This window comes from Lonchura striata, chromosome 11 (assembly GCF_046129695.1).
Source record: "Lonchura striata isolate bLonStr1 chromosome 11, bLonStr1.mat, whole genome shotgun sequence".
NCBI lineage: Eukaryota > Metazoa > Chordata > Aves > Passeriformes > Estrildidae > Lonchura > Lonchura striata.
Window position 1 is genome coordinate 15,342,004 of NC_134613.1, and position 22,905 is coordinate 15,364,908.

General features: G+C 39.4%; 1 protein-coding gene across 1 annotated transcript in view; it reads left to right on the forward strand.

Annotated features, from left to right (window-relative positions):
• Positions 1-19,477, forward strand: part of LOC110474276 (ADAMTS-like protein 3) — a 130,371-nt gene extending 110,894 nt beyond the window's left edge. The window contains exons 8-15 of the mRNA XM_021537576.3: positions 1,819-1,893; positions 7,061-7,218; positions 8,202-8,313; positions 10,939-11,077; positions 12,641-12,691; positions 16,731-16,935; positions 18,571-18,718; positions 19,389-19,477. Coding sequence (XP_021393251.3) covers positions 1,819-1,893; positions 7,061-7,218; positions 8,202-8,313; positions 10,939-11,077; positions 12,641-12,691; positions 16,731-16,935; positions 18,571-18,718; positions 19,389-19,477 — 977 coding nt within the window. The remainder of the gene's footprint in view (positions 1-1,818; positions 1,894-7,060; positions 7,219-8,201; positions 8,314-10,938; positions 11,078-12,640; positions 12,692-16,730; positions 16,936-18,570; positions 18,719-19,388) is intronic.
• The last annotated feature ends 3,428 nt before the right edge of the window (positions 19,478-22,905 follow it).

Consider the following 22,905-nt stretch of genomic DNA (forward strand, 5'->3'; position numbering starts at 1 on the left):
ATCTGCACACCTGGGCTGCCCTCGGTCCCATCTGAGAGCAGCAGGTCCTGTATTCTGAGCTGGTCATCATCTGGCTTTTGCTCGAGGTGCTGTGCTGTGACTGACCACTGGTTGTTACCAGGATGGGATTCAGTTCCTGACCAAGTAAGGCCAGATGGGCCCCCCAAACCTGCTTTCTCTCAAATACTGTCAAGCACATGTGAATTCAGTAGTTATTTCCTTACTTTAAAGATATACACACCCACTACCTCCTGGCTATCTTTAGCAATTCCTCTGATGAAAAACCAAGATGCAGAAAGATATTAAGTGGTTCAGTAGTTAATGTTTTTTCCAGGACTTCTTAGTTGTATTATTGTTTTACTGTAGTATTTTTCACTTTGGTGGAATACACAAGAATGAAATTAATAAAGCTCATATTTTATTACATCAAAAATAAATTGTTATATTTAAATGTCCTTCCTAGAAATTGACGATATAAAAACTGTAACATAAGAAGGTGTTTATTTCAGAAAAAATAATTGCAGTATTTGCTTGAAGTATTTTGAACATTTGGCAGGAAATCATACTTATACTAAGGAGATGTAAACCAGAAGCTGATAATTTAGCATCTACTATAATGGGGTTCGGTTTAAAGTGGAAAGAAACCTTTTTAAACTTTTTTTTTTTTTTTTTTTTTTTTGTTAAAACTAAACTCAACTATTTTTCCTCTAAATATTTTACGGGTAATTCTGGAGCCAGTGTATCAGTGACTTTCAACACACATTACTTTCAAAAGGAATTTCCTCTGCACCAGCCACTGAATGTGCATTAGTTTCATCAGCAAACAGAGCATCTTGTCAGGGTGCAGCTGCAGAGGGCACATGTGGCAGGGCCTGCCTTACAGAAGATACACACTTGGGCCATGATGGAAATGGGTGACAGCTCCTTGGATGCTTCTCTCTTCCTTTGTGGATATCCCTGTGGATACCCTCTTCTGAGAGCTCTGCTTTTGTTGGCATAAGAGTCTCTAGCCTGCTGATTTGACTGGTAACTCAGTTTGCTCAGGCAAATCACAGATTTCCTACATTTGAAATGAGAAGTAATACCTTTCTGCCTTTGTAAAATGCACTGAAGTAAGTGTGTTGCACATTTATATATGAAGAGGCCTTTCAGGCAGCCAAAAACTGTTTTGTATTGATATGTCCTGTTGGGGGCTGGTTTGGTTTATAGTTCATTTTAAATTGAGCCTCTTACTGGAAGAAATGATCTTATATGGTAAGTTAGATGCAGACACTATTATAACATATACCTTATAGCTATTATATATTTGCTCTTAACTGGTCTGTAATTGGTTAAGGGCTAGTGTTAAGTAGATGATTTATTTCCTGTAAGTCCTGCCACTTATTAAAGTTGTGACCTGCAGCAGGAAATGAGGTGTGGGCAAAATGAGACTGAACAGCTGCAGATTTTTGTAAGGGGGAAGGACTACTTAGCAGATTCCTTATGTCAATTCAGTGATTAGAAAATAAAACTAGGACAACAGAGTGCAAATATGTTCCTAATACACTACTGACATTTCAGTTGTTATTGTTAATACCAAATTATTTTCCTAGAGAAAGCAAGATTTACAAGTCCATTTGTAGGTCTTAAGAGTTGCATGACATAGCAAACAGACTCAGTACACTGTACTTAATAAAGTAATGTAGTATTTTTAATAGAAAAATTGTAAAAGCTGTGAAATATTTTCTTAGACACATTTGATGGTTTTCAGTCTAATTATGTGATGTAAAAATTCCCTGATGAAAGATAACTTCTAAAACAGTTGTTTAATGTTTGTAGGAGAAGAAACTGTGATTGCTGTACCACATGGGAGTCGCAGTGTGAGAATTACCCTGAAAGGACCAGCACACCTTGGTATGACTGAGCTGTTTTATGTATTTATACATAGGCAGAAGATAAAAACAGAACCTTGTATCTGAACTCATCCAAACTTTGGAAAATATGGGTAAGATCATGACCTCGATACTTTGATTCCTCTTCCCATCTTTAATATCCAACCTGGAGGTAGTCCTAGAGAACACTGGAAAGTTTACTTGGTAAAAGGAAGTAGAATATATAGTGGTGGTTTCTATTCCTGCCATTTAAACCAATATAAGGCATCTCAAATACTCTTAAACAACATGCAAAAAAAATAAAATAAAATAAAAACTTCCAGAGGATTATGTGTGGAACCAACAACCCCTGCATATCTCAGCACCAGATTTCTGTTGAAGCCTTGGACAAGTGATCTAGGAACAAATGAAGTAGGGTGAATGACTACAGAAGTCCTGTTTCCATGTAAATATTTCAGTCATTACGTACCACCAATGAGAAACAGTTTGTTATTCTGTAAGAATAACAAAATATTGTTTTCCAATATTTTCTTATAAGGCTGATGGCAATATTTATGGCAATTTATTTATCCATAGGCCTAGTTTGCCAAGAGAATTGATGGTTTCAATGATAAGTGATATTGCTATACCAAGCAATGAGATAAACTATTCCTTTAACTTTGAACAATTTTTTATTTGTAGAAGTGGCAGATGTAATCTGGATCATAGAAACAGAAAGAACTTCAGCTCTGAGATATGTAAACAGAAGTAAAAAAAGTGTTTTATTTGAAAATTGCTCATAAGTTTGTTTGCTTTCAAAAATATATTGTCACATCCTTTCAAAGAAAAAACAATGAAATAAAACTCCCTCTTCAGAACAGCTCCAGAGTGACAATAACTTCTAGATATACTACTCATATTTAAAAAGTACAAAGCTGAATTTATATTGGAATAAATAATATTCCTTTAAAACTTTTGCAGGGTATGTGTGAAGGAGTGATCCTGACCAGTTCAGGTCAGGACTCTTGGACTTTCTTAAGTAGTTCTGCAGAAGAAAGTTGTTGTTTCAGCTTTGTATGAGGAAAAAGTACTAGATTGAGTGGTTCTTGGGGGATTTCTGGAAAGCTCCTGAGGAATGCAGCAGCAACTCAGTAACTAAGTACAGAGTGCTCCTGGCTTCCTACCCAGGGTGGTTCTGTAAAGAAGCTGTGGCTTGGCATTACCTTTGTTAGTTCACTCTCTAGCTGGACAGGAATTGTGAAATGTTCCTTTAACCACTTCCACCAGCACATCTGTTTGCCAATCTGCAAGGATTTAGACATTTTTTACCTAAAACTAAAATTGCAGAGGTAAAAAACAACTGAGAGCTGTTGTGGGGAGGGAGGTGAGAATTGCTTCTGGCTTCATAGCCAGGTCTCCAGGAGCTGATGCTCCAGAGAGCCTTCTCCACCTTCCCACTGTATGGTTAATTGTGTTTGTCACTCAGCAGAAGATACCAAATGATCTTTTGCTGCAGCTTCATCAACCTCAGTGTGGGTGTGCTGGTATAATTAAAGCCAGAGTTGGTTTTTTTAAATCACCTGTTATTGCAGGTTCCATTTGTCAGGGATGTTTTTCCTGGCTTGCAAGGAGTTGAATTTAACAGGTGAAGCAGGGACTACTTATTGTTAAAATTTTATCCTGCCTCCTGTTGCCAGTATATATTTGTCCTTCAAGTAGAGTCAGCAGCAATAGCAAAAACTTGAAGAGCACTATGGAGTGTCTGGCTCTTTTCCCTTTATCTTCTGTTCTGTGAGGTTTCATCCTGGGTTTATGATCTGGTCTTGTTCCAGGAAAGCACAGCTGCTGGACTAATCAAAAATGGAAATGTGGTTGGAGATGTAGCACATAACAGATTTGAAACAAATGCTCTGAGCATTGTTTTGCAACCTGCAGTTAGTGTTTGAGCAAGAACTGCATTTCTTTGTGGCTGGTTAGAATAAGTACTTTGTTTGTGCCTCTGGGCACTTAAAGACAGGCAGCAGATTCATCAAGATGTTACTTTGGGTTTTTAACAAATATGGCCCCCCCGTACTTCTGCCCGCTAGGGTTGGTGAAAGATTTGGTGGAAAATTACCAAGTAATTAGGACAAAAATGGGTCTGAATAAAATGTTTCATTGTGTTGGCTTTGTTTTTGATTTGGACTGTATCATGGCTTTTCTAATAGTTGTTTTAAGAGCGTTAGAATCAAATGTAAGACTGAAAGTTCCCTGAAATTAATCCTCCAGCAGAAGAAACAGGAAAACCAGAAGCTAATATTTTTACAAGTGGCTAATGCTAGATAACTGAGTTCGTGAACTTAGGGAGGATAAACGTTACTGAAAGGAACTGAAATGTTTTCTTTTTGTCAATTTTTTCCCTGCTCCCAGTGATTTGCATCACGTGGCAGCCTTTAGCTGTGGGTTTGTCTTTGGCAGATGCTCAGAGGAGCACGGGGTTGCTTGTTGCTTGCATTTTGAGAAGAATGTTTTGTATTGTGCTACCTAGAAATGAATCACAGAAAAGAAGCAGCTTTTGGGCAGCACCCTACTTGCTCTCTATTGACTGGGAGCAGGAGCTGTTTCTCTGGGAACTCTCCCGTGCATCTCTCTGCACAGGGAGGTTCCTGTGCCCCACTGCCCTGCTCCTTCCTGCACCGAGAGAATGGGGGGCTTCTGTCCACAGCTGGGCAGAAAAATTGCCACTTTTGCAAAGGGAGGGAAAATAACTAAACATGGAGAGTTATAGGTCCTGGCACTGGTGGTTGTCCTGTGATTAGGCACAGAAACAGGTGAGCACTCAAGAAAATTCCCTGTCCATGTGACTCTTCACATCTGGAGTCTCAAGGAATTGATTTAGGATGAGGAAGTTTACTCCTGAAGTCAAACTTCCCAGGTCTTTAGTATAACAGACTCTGCAGAACAAATAAATGTTTGGTGAATTCTTTTCTTGTCATGAAACCAGCTGATCAAACCTATGTTCTCAGTTACTTCTCTGAAATCAATAAATGAACAGCCCAATAAGCATGATTATGTTATGTATGTGTTAAATGCACCAAATGCTTGGTGTCTCTCTGTTCTAGAGGCTGTGATGACAAGCACTAGGTACCACTGAGCAGGAATGCATTGCATCAGAGGTTATCCCTTGTGCTGCAGAATAGCTCCTCATCTCCCTGTGTGACACAGGAAAAATCTGAGCAGCTGTTCTGGGCTTCAGTGGTGTGACCCCAACACAGCCCATGGCTCCATAGCTGGACCTTGCAAATAAACACATGATTTGCATCCACATCCAGTGTAGCTCTAATGTAAACATGTCAGCTCTCTGGGAGTTTCTGTCTGGTTAGTTGCTGAACAATATTCTTTGTTTCTGCTTAGAAAAACATCAAAAATATTATTTATTAAAAAAAATAGTAAAAAGACAGCTGAGGTCACCAAATAAACATTTTCATCATCTTTTTGCTCCAGCTGGATTGTAATGCTTTGTATTCTTAAATACTAGTTTCAAAAGGGTCCTGCACTCCTGAGGATCTTACTGAATTTATTTTCAGTTGGAAGTACTTAGGATTTGATTTTACTCTTATTTTTTAAAATGAGACAGTAATAGGCACCATGAATTATTACTTACATTTAAGCAGTGTTTGTGATCAAGCAGTAAGTTTGTGATTTAAGCATGAAATTTGGGATCAAGGCTTGCAGAAGCTTAATCCAGGAATTCTGAGTTCCATATATTTTAAAGGGTTATTTTGAAATGCAATCAGGAAATGATACTTCCATAAAGTGACAAACAGAAATACGTAGTAATCTTAATACTTGTTTTTTTCTGGGATTAGTTTATATCTATTTGTTCCTAATTGAAATGTGTTGCTCAGTGGGGCATTCTGATTCCCAGAGATTTATCTTTTCTCTTTGACAATGTACATTTTATTCACCACTAGATTCATACCCTGTGATTAACATAAAGTCATTTCCTAGAAACAAATCCTTCCTGAAACTTCCTTCCAGCCATGTATGTGATCTTTGTTATACCTATGAGCACAGTGGAACTTAATGCTTACAAGCTTGGGATAATGGTGGTATGTTTTCAAGGAATTTAATTAATTCTATAATTTCTTTATTCTTTTTGTTGGGGTGCTTCAGAATGCATGTTTGCTTAAAAAATATGAAGGAAGAAAACAGTTAATGATGGATTGCAGCATTCAGAGTACATTTTCAGTGCAGGTAAAACCAGATGCTTAAATGGTCTAGCCTGACTTAGGTAACTTTGTTTAAAGTACCAAAAAAGGCAAGGTAGTGGGAGAAAGAGGGTATTTATAGCTCATCAAAAGATTCCTTTTAGCTTGCCCTGAGCTCATCTGAGATTCATGCTTTTCTCATGCAGTGCTCTGGTAGATTGTAACCAGACCAGTGTATTTCAAGTCATGCATCTTGCTGTGCCTCTGTGCTGTACTGCACAGAGCTCAAAATTCTACCTTCATTATGAATATCTTCCTTTAGCTTTGTCCACTTACAGTTCAGTCAGCTTTCTGGAAGTGATTTAATCTTAAAATGCTTCATCTGTCTTCTGGAGGTTGTGGGCTGCTAGTTTAATCTGTTTCCAAGGAGTAGAGAACAATTCAGAAAGGGTTTTCATCACCAGCTGTTCTGGGAAAGGGCCGTCCCCTGCAGCTGCCCACCTCCTGGCCCAGCTTTTCCTCACATGGGAAATGCTCAAAGCTGACTTAAGGATCTTGGTGCAGTGATTCAGGTATTGAGGTGAGTGGCAGGTGGGTTTGGCAGCATTCAGGCTTCTCTGGAGACTCACTGCTCAGATTGCTTGGCTTTTTGAGTTGCCTGGAAGTATGAGGTATTTTTCTCTATATTGATTCTATCAACTTTGAGTTTCTTTCAACTTTTCCTGCTCAACCTATTGCTTATATCAAGTGTTACAGAACACTTGGTGTAGGAAAAACTGTCTCAGAAGTGCTTCTGGCATGAAAGAATAGTGTGTTCAGACAGATATTCCTGTGTTGACTTGTCTTGCAATTATCTATCAGCCTATAATCTGAAGCAGTTAATATTCTCACAGATTCTCTGGGTGTGTTTTTACTGCACATATGCAGCTGGTACTTGCAAGACAAAGTTGTAAACATTACTTTCGGATTTTCTTGAAAAAAAAACTGTTTAAGCTTACTAATTGCGTGTTTCTTCTTTAGTTATAGAGTCAAAAACACTACAAGGTGAAAAGGGAGAGCACAGTTTCAATGCTCCTGGAATATTTGTCATTGAAAATACAACTGTTGAATTTCAAAAGAGCACAGACAGGGAAATCATGAAGATCCAGGGACCTCTTGGAGCAGATTTCATTATCAAGGTGGGGTGTGTGAATGTACAAATCTGCAGAGTTACTGCAAGTACGTGCAGCACAGTGGTGGCTGTCCATCAGCGTGTAGCAACACAACAAAATCTTTTAGCTAGCAAGTAAGAAATCCTAATTACAGTCCAGAGATCATTTATGCCAAGAAAGTCCAAACAAATTAAAATGCTACGTGATTAATGTCTTTCCTGTGGTGGAAAGTACCACAGGATCTTTAAAGGTAAAAATGGCCAGGATTTTTGTTTTAAATACTGTTGGAAGAATAGGAGTGTGACCCTGTGCAGTGGATTGAGCTAATCCAATTGCAGACTGCCACCTACTGAAGTTGAGCACTGTTTCCAGCAGCACCCTGCAATCTCCCTCAGACATTGCTAATCCAGCCACTGACCATTTCCAATCCTTTTAAATTTCCTTTCTATCCAGAATACATACCAGTGGCTTGCATCACACATCAAGATATTTCTAAGTAGGAACAGATCAATATTTGACTGCCAAAGGAAGGCACTCATATAGTTTGCTTTGGAAGTGACAGAAGTTTCAGTATTATTAGACCGCCTGGCTCTACCTGTCACATGGTAGAAATAGAATTTCAGTAGTTTTCCTTTTGTATCTCTAGTATCATGTGCAGCTAGACTTGCCTGACAGTATGCTTGGATCACTTTTAGACTTCTTTCTGCAGCAGCAAATTTAAAATTTTTTTGCTAACAAAGACATAAACCAAAAGAATACAGTTAAGAACTTTGCTATTTGAGGATAGATAATCTAGTGGTCACATTAATGCCTTGAATACTTTGAAAAACAAAGCACATTCATATGTTTGACTATTGGGAGCCTAAATTTAATAGCTACTCTAGACTTTCTAAGCGTTTTATGTCTGTTATCCTCTTACTCTGCACTGCTATTGTATATGAACTCTGTTTTGAAATGGCATGAGCAGTTGAGTACAGTGTACATGTGTGTTGTAATGGAAATTTCTTCAGACCAGGTACTCTGGATCAAAAGAGAGTGTGGTTCAGTTCTTCTTCTATCAACCCATCAGTCATCAGTGGAGACAAACAGAATTCTTCCCCTGCACAGTGACGTGTGGAGGAGGTAAGTAATGTCAATTCTTCAGGAGTGATAACAAATAAAGATTAAAAGGAGTTGATTTACAACCTTTATTCTGCATTTTTAGTGATTAGATATTTGTGTTTCTCTGCACACTGGTAATTCTTCAGGAAAATAAATGACAGAGCAGCAGCTAAGCAGGCTGGTTAAGCTGGTACCAGCATTGGGGTTTTTACATATTGTCACTAGAAGTTATGTTTTTCCATAGCTGATGTTCATTTGAATAAGAACATTGACTAAGAAATAAAAATGAAATTCAAAATGGAAAATTGCAATTCATAGTGGATATCTGGGGAAAGTTAGCAAAGAAGCATGGTGAGATTTTAAAATAAGAATAATCAAGAAGTGAAGAAGTACTTCTGGCCTCAGTAGTATACATGAGGGAGAGTTTTAGAACATTTAGTTGAGGAATTAGTTGTACAGAAAGCAGAATAAGTAAATAGAATTTAAAGAACATCTGCTATCAGTACTTTTGGCTGTCTGGTCGCAGACATTTAGTCCTGATGGTGGCTGGAGCAGCACATGTGGTATTGTAGCATCTACTCCTGGTTTAAGCACTGCAGCTTAGATGAAGTGTAGCTTCTCTCTGCTGCAGCTTATCCAGCCCACTGCTTGTCATGTCTGGTTCTGCAAAAAAAGTGTGAGCTCATGGCAGGAGGAGTGTTTGACACTGCAGATAGCAGTTTCCCTTCAGCCAGCATTTCCCAGGTCACCTGGAAAACAGACCAGGATGCTGGTGATATCGATACAGGGATTTTCTGGAGAGTGCAAATGTGGTTTAAATAGTTACTTGGGGCATGAATAAAGAGAGTGAGAGATGTTTAAAGTACAGGCAGAGTCTGGGGATCTTTTGAAGGACCATCCATTTTGGCATTTGCACCTCCCTGTGATCTGAAATGCAGACAATATATGTGTCTGATATGTAGTCCCACAGGAAACTACTGTATCTTACAAGACACTTGGCCTCATGAAGAGTGATCCTTGCTGGAGCTGTGAGTGGCAATGCATATCCTCTGATGATTCCATCACACTGTGTTTATAACGTTTTTTTCCTTAACTTGTCTGACAAGGGAAGAAGTATAAAGCATCACAGTTACTTTTGAGGACTGCATGTAAACACTGGATAGCTCAAGGGACATATTTACCTTCAAAGGTATTGGCTCAAATCCAGCCTTATTCAGACTGCTGTTATGGCTTGAAAATTATAGCTACATGTCAATCTCTTTGAAACCATCCAGGGTGTTCAAAGCCCTCCCTGTGGCTGCTTGCCTATAATATAAAACTGGTACCTTTACCAGAGGGGCTTGGCAGTCCTCAGGGAGGACAGGAACTGAAGAAGCGCAAAAACTGAGCTGCTCAGTCATGACAGTAGTATTGTCAAGAACAGCATGCAGGGAAGTTGTATTGCAGATTCCTGGCTTTAACTTATCTTAGAGTGGATTTAGTGTCCACATTGTCTGTTTGGCATCTGGTACTGGCAGTAAAAGAAAATGTTCCTCACAACAGAGATTTGGAATTAGAGCATTGCCATTCCTCACTTGGATGCTGCTTCTGTCTTTAATTTTGTAATCTCCATGTATTGGAAGGGGCATCTCAGAGAGCACAGTCAAGCTTGAATGAACAAGTGTGTTTAAAACTTGTTTCTCTTGTTTGCAAGTGACATTTCTTCTGTGTCCTTTCAGTACTTACAAGAAATGAAATGTAGATGCTGTGAGCACTGGAACTGCTTAGTTCTTTATGATTGTCACTGTCATGCATGATGACACTTTGGATCAGCCAAGAGACACACAGCTGAAGCCACTGATACATGATACTTAACATTTTCAGTAGGCACAGGGACTTGTGCTGTTAGTTTGTTGATTCGGTCTGATTTTAATTCTTGTGGTCTAAGATTTTTTTTCTTTGCACATACCAGAACATGCTCCTCTCCTCAGTTTAAGTCCAAGTAAGCTTTTTTGAATGAGTCTTTTTTTCTTAGCCAAAAAATAACCTAGTGGTTTATAAAACACAGATCCCTTCTTGCAACCAGTCTCCACACGTATTTTATTATTTGTTTTTCACCGAGTAGTTAGTTCAAGTCTTTTGTTGGCTCTTCAACTCGGAATGTTCTTGAATCTATTTCTTGGTTTTCTGCAGTTCCTTAGCAATGTTTTTGGATCCCATCTTCAATTCCTCTGGCTTTCTCTCTCAAATATTTATTTCTTTTAGCATGAATGACTGTTTAATATAGCTCTCCAACATTCTGGTAACTCCTCCTTGGAGGAGGGCAGTTATACATTGTGGAACATGTGCTAGAGCCATATGGCTTCATAGCTTTGCTTTCTGACAGGTGAGCTGGTGCAGTACAGGTATTCCTGCATCAGAAGGAAATATGTGTGCCTCTACAATTAGAATATTAAAATAATAAAGAGCTGGAGGTTATTTAGTGGTAAGACAGGTTAATATAGTTGCTGTGCTGAATTGTCTTAAATGAAGGTCTGATTGTGCATTTCCTGTTTCCTTGTTTAAAACCAAACCAAAAAAGGGTAAGACAGAAAAATAATTCCATGGGGAGAAAAGGCTGTTTTACTTTATCTCAGTTAATAAATTTTGACTTTGCTTCTACCCTAGGTTATCAGCTCAATTCAGCTGAGTGTGTGGACATACGTCTGAAGCGTGTTGTTCCTGACCACTACTGTCATTATCATCCAGAAAACAAGAAACCAAAGCCCAAGCTGAAAGAATGCAACATGGATCCCTGCCCTTCCAGGTCTGTATGGCAAATAAGTTTGTGTGTGACACAGACAGCTACTAAGGAAGAAGGAGCTGTATTTACTTAATTTCAATTATTTTTATCTTGAAGGCTACTTACTCTTGGTTGGTTATTGTGTGTGTTAAAGGCTGATACCTCTGCCAGAAGATGTGTGGCACTTCTTCAGTGTTGCAGAATTTAAGATTTTGCTTATACGGAGATATTGTAAACATCAGTTTGCTAAAGGGCTAATTCTGCTTTGTCTGTTGCTGAGTAGCACAGAACTAGTGTGAGGATCTTGTGAGGTTGTGTGAGGAGGACAGAGGGTTTGCCTACTTTTGGATTTATTGATGCTGCCATTCAGAACATCTCAACAGCCAGACAGAAGCTCCAGTCAGTGCAAGTTTTACATATGGTTTAACTTGGTTTATTCATTTGCCTACCATAAAAGTTTGATTCTTCATTGGTACTGTAGTGTTGACAATTTAATAATTCAAGTTTGGGTCTATTTGTTTGGGTTTTTTAAAACTAGGCATTAAAAATAATCATTCCACGTAAATATCCTTTGGTACAAACGCCACAGGATATTAGTGCCAAATTGTAAAGGCTACAGTACACATAAATTGTATTGAATTGCACTACAGTATTTCAAACTAACTTTTGGATTGTCTGGTGAGGTTTCCTGGCTGTGCTAAAGAATCTTAAAATAACATCACAGTATCAAGTCCCAGAACCTCACATTAATATGCCAGCTGGCTGAGCTAGAGTTATATGCAAGAAAAGGAAACACTCTCAATGGATTTCATTTCCTATAGCTAAACTGTCCATTTCCTTTCATTCCTGTTGAACATAATCGTTGATAGTGACCTCTAACAGTTATAGATGTGGAGATTTTCAAGAGCTTTTCCTGGAGAGTTGATCACTCTATGAAGCAGAAAGACTTCAGTAATGCTTGATGGCAATGGGTGCCAAATGTTCCAAAGCTGGAATTGGAAAATTAGGGGAAAGAAAGGGTGTAATTATATTTTACTTTGCAAATTTAGTTTATACAGCCAGGAAAAGGAAAGTACTACTGGATATAATACCATGTTTCCTAGCATTGGAAGTAAGGCTTTATGCCTGCTCTATGCTATGCAGTTCAAATAAACAGCTCTAGAAGGGTCCTAAGCAGCATTCAGAACCCATCTAAGATGAATTCTGTGATGTATTTATCTCACTGACACTCATGTCCCTCAGGAGTCTTTGTTACATATAGAAGTATGTGAATATTTTTTTGTTAATGAAGTAACACAGACCTAAAGGGTCACTGATAATAAATTTCTCTGCTGGAGGCTTGCTCATTTAATATTTAATGGTGGTATGAAATAGAGAAGCTGTATGGTGAATAGTTCTTTATCCATGCAGAAAAGGTAAGATTATACAAGTCATAAGGTTTGCTATAAGGCTCATGGGTAATGAAGTAAGATTCCTGCTTTTCACATTGGGGCTTGCTTACCTCAAGCATGATCACATAAAAGTATGTACTTGATGTACAATCTTGGGTATGAGAAATAATGATGCAATATTTATTTTTTTTGACAGTGATGGATTTAAAGAAATCATGCCCTATGATCACTTCCAGCCACTTCCTCGGTATGTATAACCAGGATAGCATATGTGTCAGCTTTAGCACAATTTCACTGTAAATATACTGCTTCAGTACTTAGATAATGGAACATATTTTGATTTTTTTTTTTCTATACAGGAGGATAAGTTTACAAGAGTCCTGTAAACATCTCTGAATCTTGTGATTTATTTTAGTGTGCTCTGGATGATTAGCTTAACAGTCAGAGGTTAATATGCTCTTCTTGAAAATACCAATGTGAAGTCTTTAAAATAAACAGTTGTCCCCCTCGGCCTTCTCTGGCTGTAGTGCTGAGAAGAGCATCATTAAACTGCACGTATGTCTTGAAAGGTTTTTCTTTTGATAGTGGATGGGCTCTTATAGAACAGATCTCACTACGTACTGGATTCTGGAAATTCTTTTTCTCTTGAGAGGTCTGATCCTTCTTCTCTTTAGATCTACAGTCTATTTATTCACATCAAAGATCACATGTCACTTTCAAGATACCAAATTGTTGAAATATCTGTTTCCTTAAATTAGGGCATCAGAGAACAGTTTGTTACTTTTTTTTTTCTTTTTAACACCTGAATCAATTACAAGGATTTAAAACTTCTCAGGAACTCTTAGATGTTTTATAAAGAATGTTAGGATTAAACAGTATTGAGTCACATTTGCTTTTAATGTAAAGAATTATAGTTGAGTTAGTTGCATATTTATCTGAGTTGGACCTCTGCTTTATTATGTCATGCAATGAATAATGTGTATTTTTCTAAAGAAGTAAAGATATGAAGTAATAAGAATGAAATCATAGACTTGCACAGCTTAGAGGAGCTACCGATTACAGCTGATATAAATGTAATAGTTTATTTCTGTAGCAATTTGTCCTTGTGGATCTGCTGTCCTGTGATGTACTTTGGCCTTCATACATAGATGGGGATTTTTTTTTCCTCTATAGCTTTATCCTTTAGAGTTCTCTAATTGTATTCTGTGTCTCTCCCTTGCCATTTCTTCTGCCAATGCCTTTGTACTTCAGATCTCTCCTGGAACTCAGCTTAATGTATTTACAGGAGTATTTCATCTTCTGAACCATCTAGGGCTAGGAGACCATTTGGAAGAGAAATTTAATCCCCCTTTCTGCGCTTTACTGTGCTCAGCACGTTTGCATGGCACTGTGGTGAGATAGATTATGTCTGTGATAAAGCTGTGGGCAGGATCTTTTATTTCAAACACTAAGAACTACAGACCAAGGCCTGCCTCGTTTCAGCACCTCGGTGTGCTCTGTCAGAAAGCATCGTGGTCTTCCTTGGGTGATGCTTCAGAGGAAGGACTGTAAAATAGCAGGCAGCCAAGCAGGGCTCAGAGCTGGTGCCAGCAGGAAGGAGAGGGGAAATGGGCTGTGCTGTACTGGGAGGACTCCTAAGGAAACACCACAGAGACATAGAAACCTCTTCTTGCAAGAATTGCTGAAAGAAAACAGCAGCTGAAAGTTTGACTCTGGTCCAGTGTGGATGCCAGTGCTGCTTCAGTGCAGCAGGATTTGTCTGTGCTGCTGCCTGGGAAGGAGCTGAAATGCATTACCCTGTGCTGGCTCTTCTTTCTTCTCTTCTCTTACTTGTTTCTTGCGTGCTGACCCAGGATGGTTCTTGCAAAGCGGGCAGAAAACCAAAGTCCAGGATACATAGTGGAGCAAAGCTGTGCAGACTGCTTCACCTCCAGCAGCAGTCCCACCTCACACCTCCTCCATAACACCAGGCCATGTGGAGGCTGCCTTGCAGTCCTGTGCTGTGCACCCCTGCTTTCCCATTCACACTAGGAAGTTGTGGGAAAGTCGTGGTGCACACCACAAGATCTTGAAAGAGTTCTCCTGTGGCTAGAGTTGTAAATGCCCCACTGAAATATTTTTACAGATGGAGAATTCTTTTGAAATAAATAGAAAAATTTCCCAGGATGAAAATTTTCTTTTAAAGCTTTTGGAATGCCTCCATTTATTTCAGACTTGTTGGACTGTTGAGGATCCCTTGACAGCTGTGGGTTCTGGAAAGTATCTCCTTGACTGCTTGCCCAAGACCCCCCTTTTCCCCAGTAGCCATGGACCTCACTCCATCTTGAAAATGCTTGTGGGAGTGTAGGATCTGGAGTGTGTTTGAAACTGATGAGATAAAGAAAAACAACTATAAAATTTCACGCTATAAACACTTGCAAGCCTTATATTACATACAGCACAGCGAGCCTTACATCTATAAATCCATGAGCTGCTAATTCATTAAATAGTTAATTGCTCTTTAGCTCCTAATTTTTTAAAAGAAAGTTAGTTAACACTGGCCATTCATTTAAGTCAAAGAAGGGTATAACTCTTGCTCTTCAAATGCATTTTGTTATTGTTATATGATGTCAGGATCTCAGCACACAGATTTATTCAGAATGCTTTTGAGTATATATTCCATTCAAGGCTTGCTCTGTGTTTCATACTCATCCTTCTGTTGACCTTAAGCATGATTAATATGTTTTTGTAGGCAGCTTAATGAATTTCCTAAAATAAGAAGTGTCCTTGGTTTGCCTGCTGCATCATAAAAGTAAATTGCTTAAATTTACCTTTGATTTATTGGCCTTTGCTTCATTGAGTCTGATAGTATGACTTCCTTTTTGATAGCCATGTTGATTACTCTTGATTAATTGATTTTGGTGGGATATTGTAGTCCTTGCTAAGTCCATTGTTCAGAACAGATACAGTTCTTTTCATGATCCTTCCTGAGCCTCTATAGTAACAGAGATAAGGTTTAACTAACCTTATTGGTGAGCCTTAAGATGTACTGTAGGACTCAATCATTTCCAAGGGCTTGGCTTTGATTCTGGAGGGTGATGGAAAGAAAGCAACAGATAGGAGGTAAAGGGTAAGGAGATAGTGTGTGTGGGGGGGGGGGGGGGGGGCGTCATTGGAACCTGCAGGCAAACACTTTGATAGAAGCTTGTTATGTTTAAATGTGACAAGAGCAGGACATCATTGAAGTCAGGGGTTTTTGACAGGTAATTGCTTAAATATGCATTCATGCTAATAGGTGAAACTCAGTTTGTAGCTTAAAAACATCCATGTCATTCTCACTTCAGATGGTGCAACGTTTTCCATCTTTATTGTAGTTAGGTCTAAGATTGTGAATAGATGTCTATTTTGAAGATATTTCTTCCCAGCAGATTGTTTATCATCTCTCTGTTGGAGTCTACTACCCCAGAGCTCTGCTGATTCACAGGCTTTTCTAATCCTAAATTTTCCTTAATCTGTGCATTGCCCTGCTGCAGGAGCAATCAGCTGAGTTAGCCAAAGCAGCTGAGATGGATGAGCAGCAGCTTTTGCTTGAAGCAAGCTGGAAAGTGTGAATACAAGGTCATTCGATGGCATTTTAATGAGGATGGGAAACTCTTGCAAAACTGCAGTCATGACCAGCCAGATGGTACCTGCCACAATTTAATTTAATTGCAGGCCTTATGGATGAAGGCAGTTTGGTATGAAATGGCTGGGTTGTCCCAAAGTATTAGAAATCACATAAAAATTGCTTCAGGAACAGATTTTTAAGGGTATTCTGAATGATGTGAGCAGCGATGAGCCTGTAAGTAACAACACCCTCAGTCAGGGCAGCCAGATTTGTCTTTGCCTTTCAGACTTCATAGGATCTTAAATACAGGGGCTTCTTGGTGTCTGACAATGGTAATAAATGTCTATGTGATCATGCAAATTAATTGTCAAAAGTATTCAGTTTAGATGATTTAGACTATTTGAAAGTAAATTTATTCCAGTAATCAAACTCAGTATATTCAGTTTCTAACTTATATATGAGAATAAAAGTTGAAATATACTTACATTTGCAGTTCTACTTCTGATTTTGCACATGAACTTAAGCCTTGAATAATGCAAGGTAGGGCTCCTAGTCAATGTATTTGTATAACAAGGAATCCAGCAACCAAACTACCAGTAAACTTTAATTTACACTAAGGCTGGACTCAATATTTTGCATTTTTAATAGATGTTAGTGGAATAAGAATGAGACTTATGAGTTTTTTGGTTTTATTTTCCAGGTGGGAACATAACCCGTGGACTGCATGTTCAGTTTCCTGTGGAGGTGGTATTCAGAGGAGAAGTTTTGTGTGTGTAGAGGAGACCATCCATGGAGAGATATTGCAAGTGGAGGAATGGAAATGCATGTATGCACCAAAGCCCAAAGTCATTCAGACCTGCAATCTGTTTGATTGTCCAAAATGGGTGGCAATGGAGTGGTCTCAAGTAAGTTGAGAAGTAATTTGGACCTTCAGTCTTGTTTTCTAAAGAAAGCCTCTGGTCTTGTGTTACCATGTATTTGTTAGCACAGGACTATTAGAAAAGTATAGCCCTGAAAGATAATCAATAGTGCTGAAAAAGTTTGCTCTCAGCAGTTCTGCCTGATAATCAAAACGTTGCTGTGTCTTTTGCAAAACGCAAAAGTAAAATTCCTTGTGCCTCTTGAATTCCTGCTTTGCATGGAGGAGAAGTTAGAGGTCAGGCCCCCTTGTAGTCAGGTCATTTATGTCTCAGCTCTTGATAAATGTAGTATTTCACTGGCTGTAATAGTTAAAGGCATGTCTGTCTCAGGGGCTGGCAAGTCTGCAAGGGTGATTTTCCAGCATTCTTACCTTTCATTACAGTAACAATAGCCTAAGCCATCTTGTCCTGGCTGTAGTTACCTGATATGGTCAGGTCAGCACTCCTGTAATTCCTTAGTTCATCCAGATGACATCAGTGACACGAGAGTGTAGAAAACACAGCTCCCCTCACCCAGCCTTGACTGAAAATCACCACTGTGAGAGAGTGCATTCTCAGTGCATATAGCCACTTTTATTTCAGCCTGCTGCCAATCAGATAAGCGTCACAGAACCCCAAGAAATCACTTGCATTCCCAAAACTTAGCCTTTTATTCCCCAGCATCAACCTTTCGCTTATTCACCTAGCAATGCAGGGGCAAATTCTTACATCTCTGTGGGAAAACTTCAGCGAACCCCTCACTGCTGCTCGTAGCATCCTTCTGAGCAGTGTGTGCAAGGGCAGCCCTGGGAGCATGTCCTGGTTTAGGGCAAATTTGGGAGAAAACCTGTGGAAGGAGCCCCCAGAAAACAAACCCCCACGGCCCCTCCCCAACACACACCTGGTTCGGGAAGAACTTTCTTGGAGAGGAGTGGGAAAAAACCCTGTTTATTTAACAAACAAAACACTCCCCAGCACCAAAAAATAAGCAATACCAGATGACAAAAAAAACTCCTTCACCACTCTGAAGAGATGACAAATCCAGAAAGTCTCTCCTGGGAATGATGGCCCGGGTCTGGGTGCTGGGGATTACTCTCTGGCACTGGGTATGGCTACTGCAGATCAGAAAATGCAGACTCTTGGTGTTCCTCAGTGTTTCCCAGGTCCCAGTGCAGAGGAGGTTGGAGTGATATTCAGGAAAGGTAAAGGGAGAAAAAAAAAAAAAAAGTCCAGGGAAAAAAAATTGGGCTGCTTAGCTCAACTGACTAACAAGCAGAAGCAAGAGCAAGCAAGCAAGGAAAAGCCATCAAGCCAAGCAAAGCAAGCACTTGCCTCTTCTAGATAGCAGACCATGATGGGGAGGTGAGCCGGCTGATAACAAGACAGAACAAACCTTCACTTTCAGAGTCAGCTCTGAGAGCACAGAACACAATATCAAACATACCAGAACACATGATTTGGGGTACCAACACCATAACGCCGCCCGAGGCCAGGGCAGCAGGCTGAGCTGCTTTGCCTTTCAGAGTCAGCTCTGAGAGCACAGAACACAATATCAAACCTAGCAGAACACAGGACTGGGGACACAAACCCCATGACGCCACCCGAGGCAGGGCAGCGGGCTGAGCGCTTTCTGTCCCGCAGTGCACGGTGACCTGCGGCCGGGGGCTGCGCTACCGCGTCGTGCTCTGCATCGACCACCGCGGGCAGCACGTCGGGGGCTGCAACCCGCAGCTCAAACTGCACATCAAGGAGGAGTGCATCGTGCCAATACCCTGCTACAAGCCAAAAGGTAACTGGAGTTTTGTCTGCGCCTGTTATTGTTTTACGTTTTTGTCCAGAGAATTAAAAGCCCCTGGTAACCGTTTTTTTCAGAAATGCCAGAAGCTGGAATTTACTAGGATTTTTTTTTTTTTTTTTTTAGTTTTGGCAGAAACAAGCACTTTAATTACTGGTGCTAGGAGAAGTGCCCTGCTGATATTTTTTGCTGATAATGTGGCCAGACTGTCGTGAGGTGAACGTGCCAACTAAATCTATATAGTCTGGTCAAATTGGGAAAACCAGAGTTAATGAGCTTAACACAGAGACGAGAAGTTGTTCAATAATACTTGAAATGGGAGTGAAACTCGATGTGTATCACCTAGGATGTTCTTATTTGCTTTAAATTAAATGTGTTGTCCTAGTGTCAACATTCTCAATGGTTCTCAGCAGCTCATTAAGTTTTACTCAAACTACTTTCCTTTTTCCTTCTCTATTTTTGCATATTTAAAACAAAGAATGGAACTCAAACAGCATAATTAAGTTTTCTAGTAAATTTTGTGTTTTTATCCTCTATAGCTACAAAAGCATTAGATCAATAAGCAATGTAAACTGTGAAATTCTGAGGTGATTAATGCTAACAGCTACATATTGCTTTGATTCTGAAGAAATTACTAATGTTTTGGGGTTTTATCCTCTACCAGAAAAAAGTCCTGTAGAAGCAAAATTGCCATGGTTTAAACAGGCCCATGAAATGGAAGAGACCATCACAGTCTCAGAAGAGCCAACGTAAGTATGCTGCCTTTTACAGTGAAGAAACATTTCCAGTGTGTTTTACAGATCTCTGGAATGATTGTTGCTATGCAGTTTGCTTTGACAGTTGGCCCTCCATGGGAGATGAGTCCTGTGGTGAGCTGTTCCTAATTTTACATCTCAGTAACTTTGCTTCTGGAGCTCCTGTTCTGGATGATACAGGGCTACACTACTGCAGTGCCCCTGTATCATTCAGGAATTCAAAGGGATCTTGATTTAACCCAATTAAGCCCTAATTAATGCATGTGGAGATGCTTCGACAGAAATAAATTAAGTTAATTCAGTTTTATCCTGGTTGTAGCTGTCTACCTCAAGAATGTAGTGGTGGTATTAAAACTTAAGAGGTACTTTGTAGGGTTGCCAGGATTTCCTTGGGGGGTGACACCAATGCATAAAGTGAGAAAAACCTGCTGATCTCTGTGCTTAGCTGCATCTATGGGGGTAAGTTGTGCTATTTTACATGTGTATATGTGTGAAATAACATCTGGATTTTGTGAGTCCTCTTAAAAACTGATGAGGTTAAGCCTTGCAAGTCCTGGGGATGAAAGCAAAACTTAAATCCAGCTACGCTTGTTCCTGACCCTTGTATGTTAGGGCATCCAGACAATTCCTTATATCCCCTGTGTATATTTCATACACACGCACAAACACACACATTTATTTATATGTGTAATATATTCAATATATAGGCATTAAAGTATTTAAATTTCTAATAAGTATTAGCTTTGTATATGGTAAGATTTTGAACAGTATTTTATTGTACTGTGTTGAATTCTGCACTCATTTGTAGTAATGTCAGTTTGAAATAATTTAGATGAGCTTAATGAAGTTACTTTGGATTTATATTGCTCTGATAGCGGAATGTACCTTATGCTTGTTTTTCTTCTTCCATCAAGCTATTCCCGATTTTTGGCACACATGCAGCAACAGGTGTAACCATGAGTAATAAAATCTTTACACCTGCAATGACTCACAGAAGAAAACCTTTGCCAAACAGGTGTTTATATAGTTATGGTGACTGTAGTTTAAACTTTTCACTGCTCTAGCCTCTCAAGTTAAGTGTCAGCCTACTGTGAGTGGTTATTTCACTCTCCAAATCAGTGGCCCTGAATTTAGGCAGGGTAGTAGCAAAGATAATAAAAATAAAGTGTGATTGTCAAAGGGGGATGATGCAATGAAATGTGTGTTTAAAGTGTCAGGGTAGCAGAATGAAGGTATATGAGGTCACTTCTAGAGAGGATTCAGCATGAAGCCATAAAGAAAATTATCTCTAGCATTACAAATTCCTGCTGTGGCAACCATGAGCTAATGCAGTTTCTGGGTTTTTAGAATCCTTCAGCATCAGTCTGACAGAGCAATCAGGTAGGGACACAGCATTGCTGGTTCAGAGGAGATGTAGAACGAAACAGCTGAGCCAGAAACTGTCATGGGGTGCCTTGTGCCTTGTCCTGACAATGACAGCAGTTATTCTTCCTTGCTAGCTGTGACCCAAATATTCCACTGTGGCCTTTTCCTTCTCCCAGAATAAATTATAACAAGATTTCCCTCCGGTTCAGATCTGTTTAACTTTGTTTTCTGTAATTTAGGCATGGCACAGTGATAACTCACAGCCTACCTCTGCCTAGCAGGAGACTTATGATTTCCTTGGTAAAATGCAATCACTTCTAATTTTAGTTGTTCTCTTGTCATCCAAATTTAAACCACAATATGAAGTCTCAACTTCTAGTCCATCCTTTTATGACAACTTTCTCTCTATGCTTTTGTGTAATGTTTTAGTTGATAATGAATAAGAGAATAAATGCAGCTGTGTTTTAGAACCCACAAGTGATGGATATGCCAAAAGTAGCTTGTGGAAGATAAATACTTCTGCCGCTGTGGTCTACCACGGCTGGTGTCCTGAATTTACATAGAGGGAGAATGTTCAAAAGCTTCTTTTTTTTATTATTAGCAAAATAAAAAATGACTGTCCTTAAAGTGAGGCCAAGAAAAATGTATGTCTGACCTTTTTAGTTTTCAGTTGTGGAATGTGATGACAGTTGATACCAATCATTATTTTAAATGTTCTTCCCTCGAGCCTTCTTAGTTACAGTGGGATTCGCAGAGAAGCTCCAGCAAGTTTCTGCATCCTTTTTATTACTTGTAAGTTAAAGAAATAGACACCTCAGCTGCCTTTCTCTGTCATTGCTTAGGGAAAAACTAAAATGCTTTCAAAAGCTGATATATTTTTTCAGCAATATGAACTCAAAAGTGATGTGAAATGCAGTGTTTCTCATAAAGGTTCCCACTTACTGCACTGGAGTAATTTTCACAGACATGTCCCCACTGTGCCTTTGGTGATAGAGAATTACTCATTTCTCACAGCTCTTTCTTTGAAAATGGGCTGGTGATTTTGTCCAACACATTGCCCTTGAGGCTGATAAAACCAGCAGTATGACTCTGTTCAGAGCAGGCAAGGGTGGTGCTTCAGGGAGGGGTAGGGTGCCAGCACCTTGGAAGTTCTGCTCAGTAAGAGCCAACATTGTAGATGCTTCTTTAGACTTATCCAGAACCCTTGGTGCACTAGGACTAGACTGGAAATATTGTTAGAGCAGCCTTTTTTTCTCATTATTTAGGCAGTTCCTGTCTTAACTGAAAGCAAGAACTATGGTCAAGAGGAAAGTAAAAAATTAAGAGACACCATGTTTTCCAAATCTTCAGTAAGCTGCAGAGGGCTGCACTGAGTTCAGTTTTCAGTTTAGATTTGATTTGGTTGAGTTGGACTGCTCTGTGCCAGTTTAATCACCATTAGTTTAGGTCACTGCTTCATTTCTCAGGTCATCCTATACTTGCTTTTACAGCATGTGCCAGGTGAATGCACATTTCCATTACTGCTAGACTGATAACACTGCAGCATGGACTCCACTGCATCTGAAGTGTCTCCATTATTTATACCTGCTCATATGGGTATATGAGAAATTTAGTTCAATGTAGCATTGGGAAGAATGACTGGGTAAAAAAAGTTCATAAAAAGTTGTACCTGCTCAAACTTGCATTTTTCTATTTTCTTTTTTTTAATAATAAGATGAGTGTCATCTATAAACCTAGAGAGCTCAGCAAATTTCCAGTTACCACTATCCTGTCCATTATAAATTGCTGATGATCTACAAAGCATTGTAGTACAACTACTTTGATACTCCTTAATTCTGACCTGAGATGACTCTGAGTGTGTGCCTACTGAAGGCAGATCAAGTTTTCTTCAGGGAAGTATTGTGTCCAAAGCATTCCCATGTGTATGCTGTGAATGCCAAAATGCCTCACATCTGAGGCTGCTGGAGGTTGCTTTAATGACCTGTCACAGGCTTTGCTTTTGCATGTTCAAGATAAAGGAAAAATTAAAAAATCCCCATCTGCCTGAACTCAAAATTCACA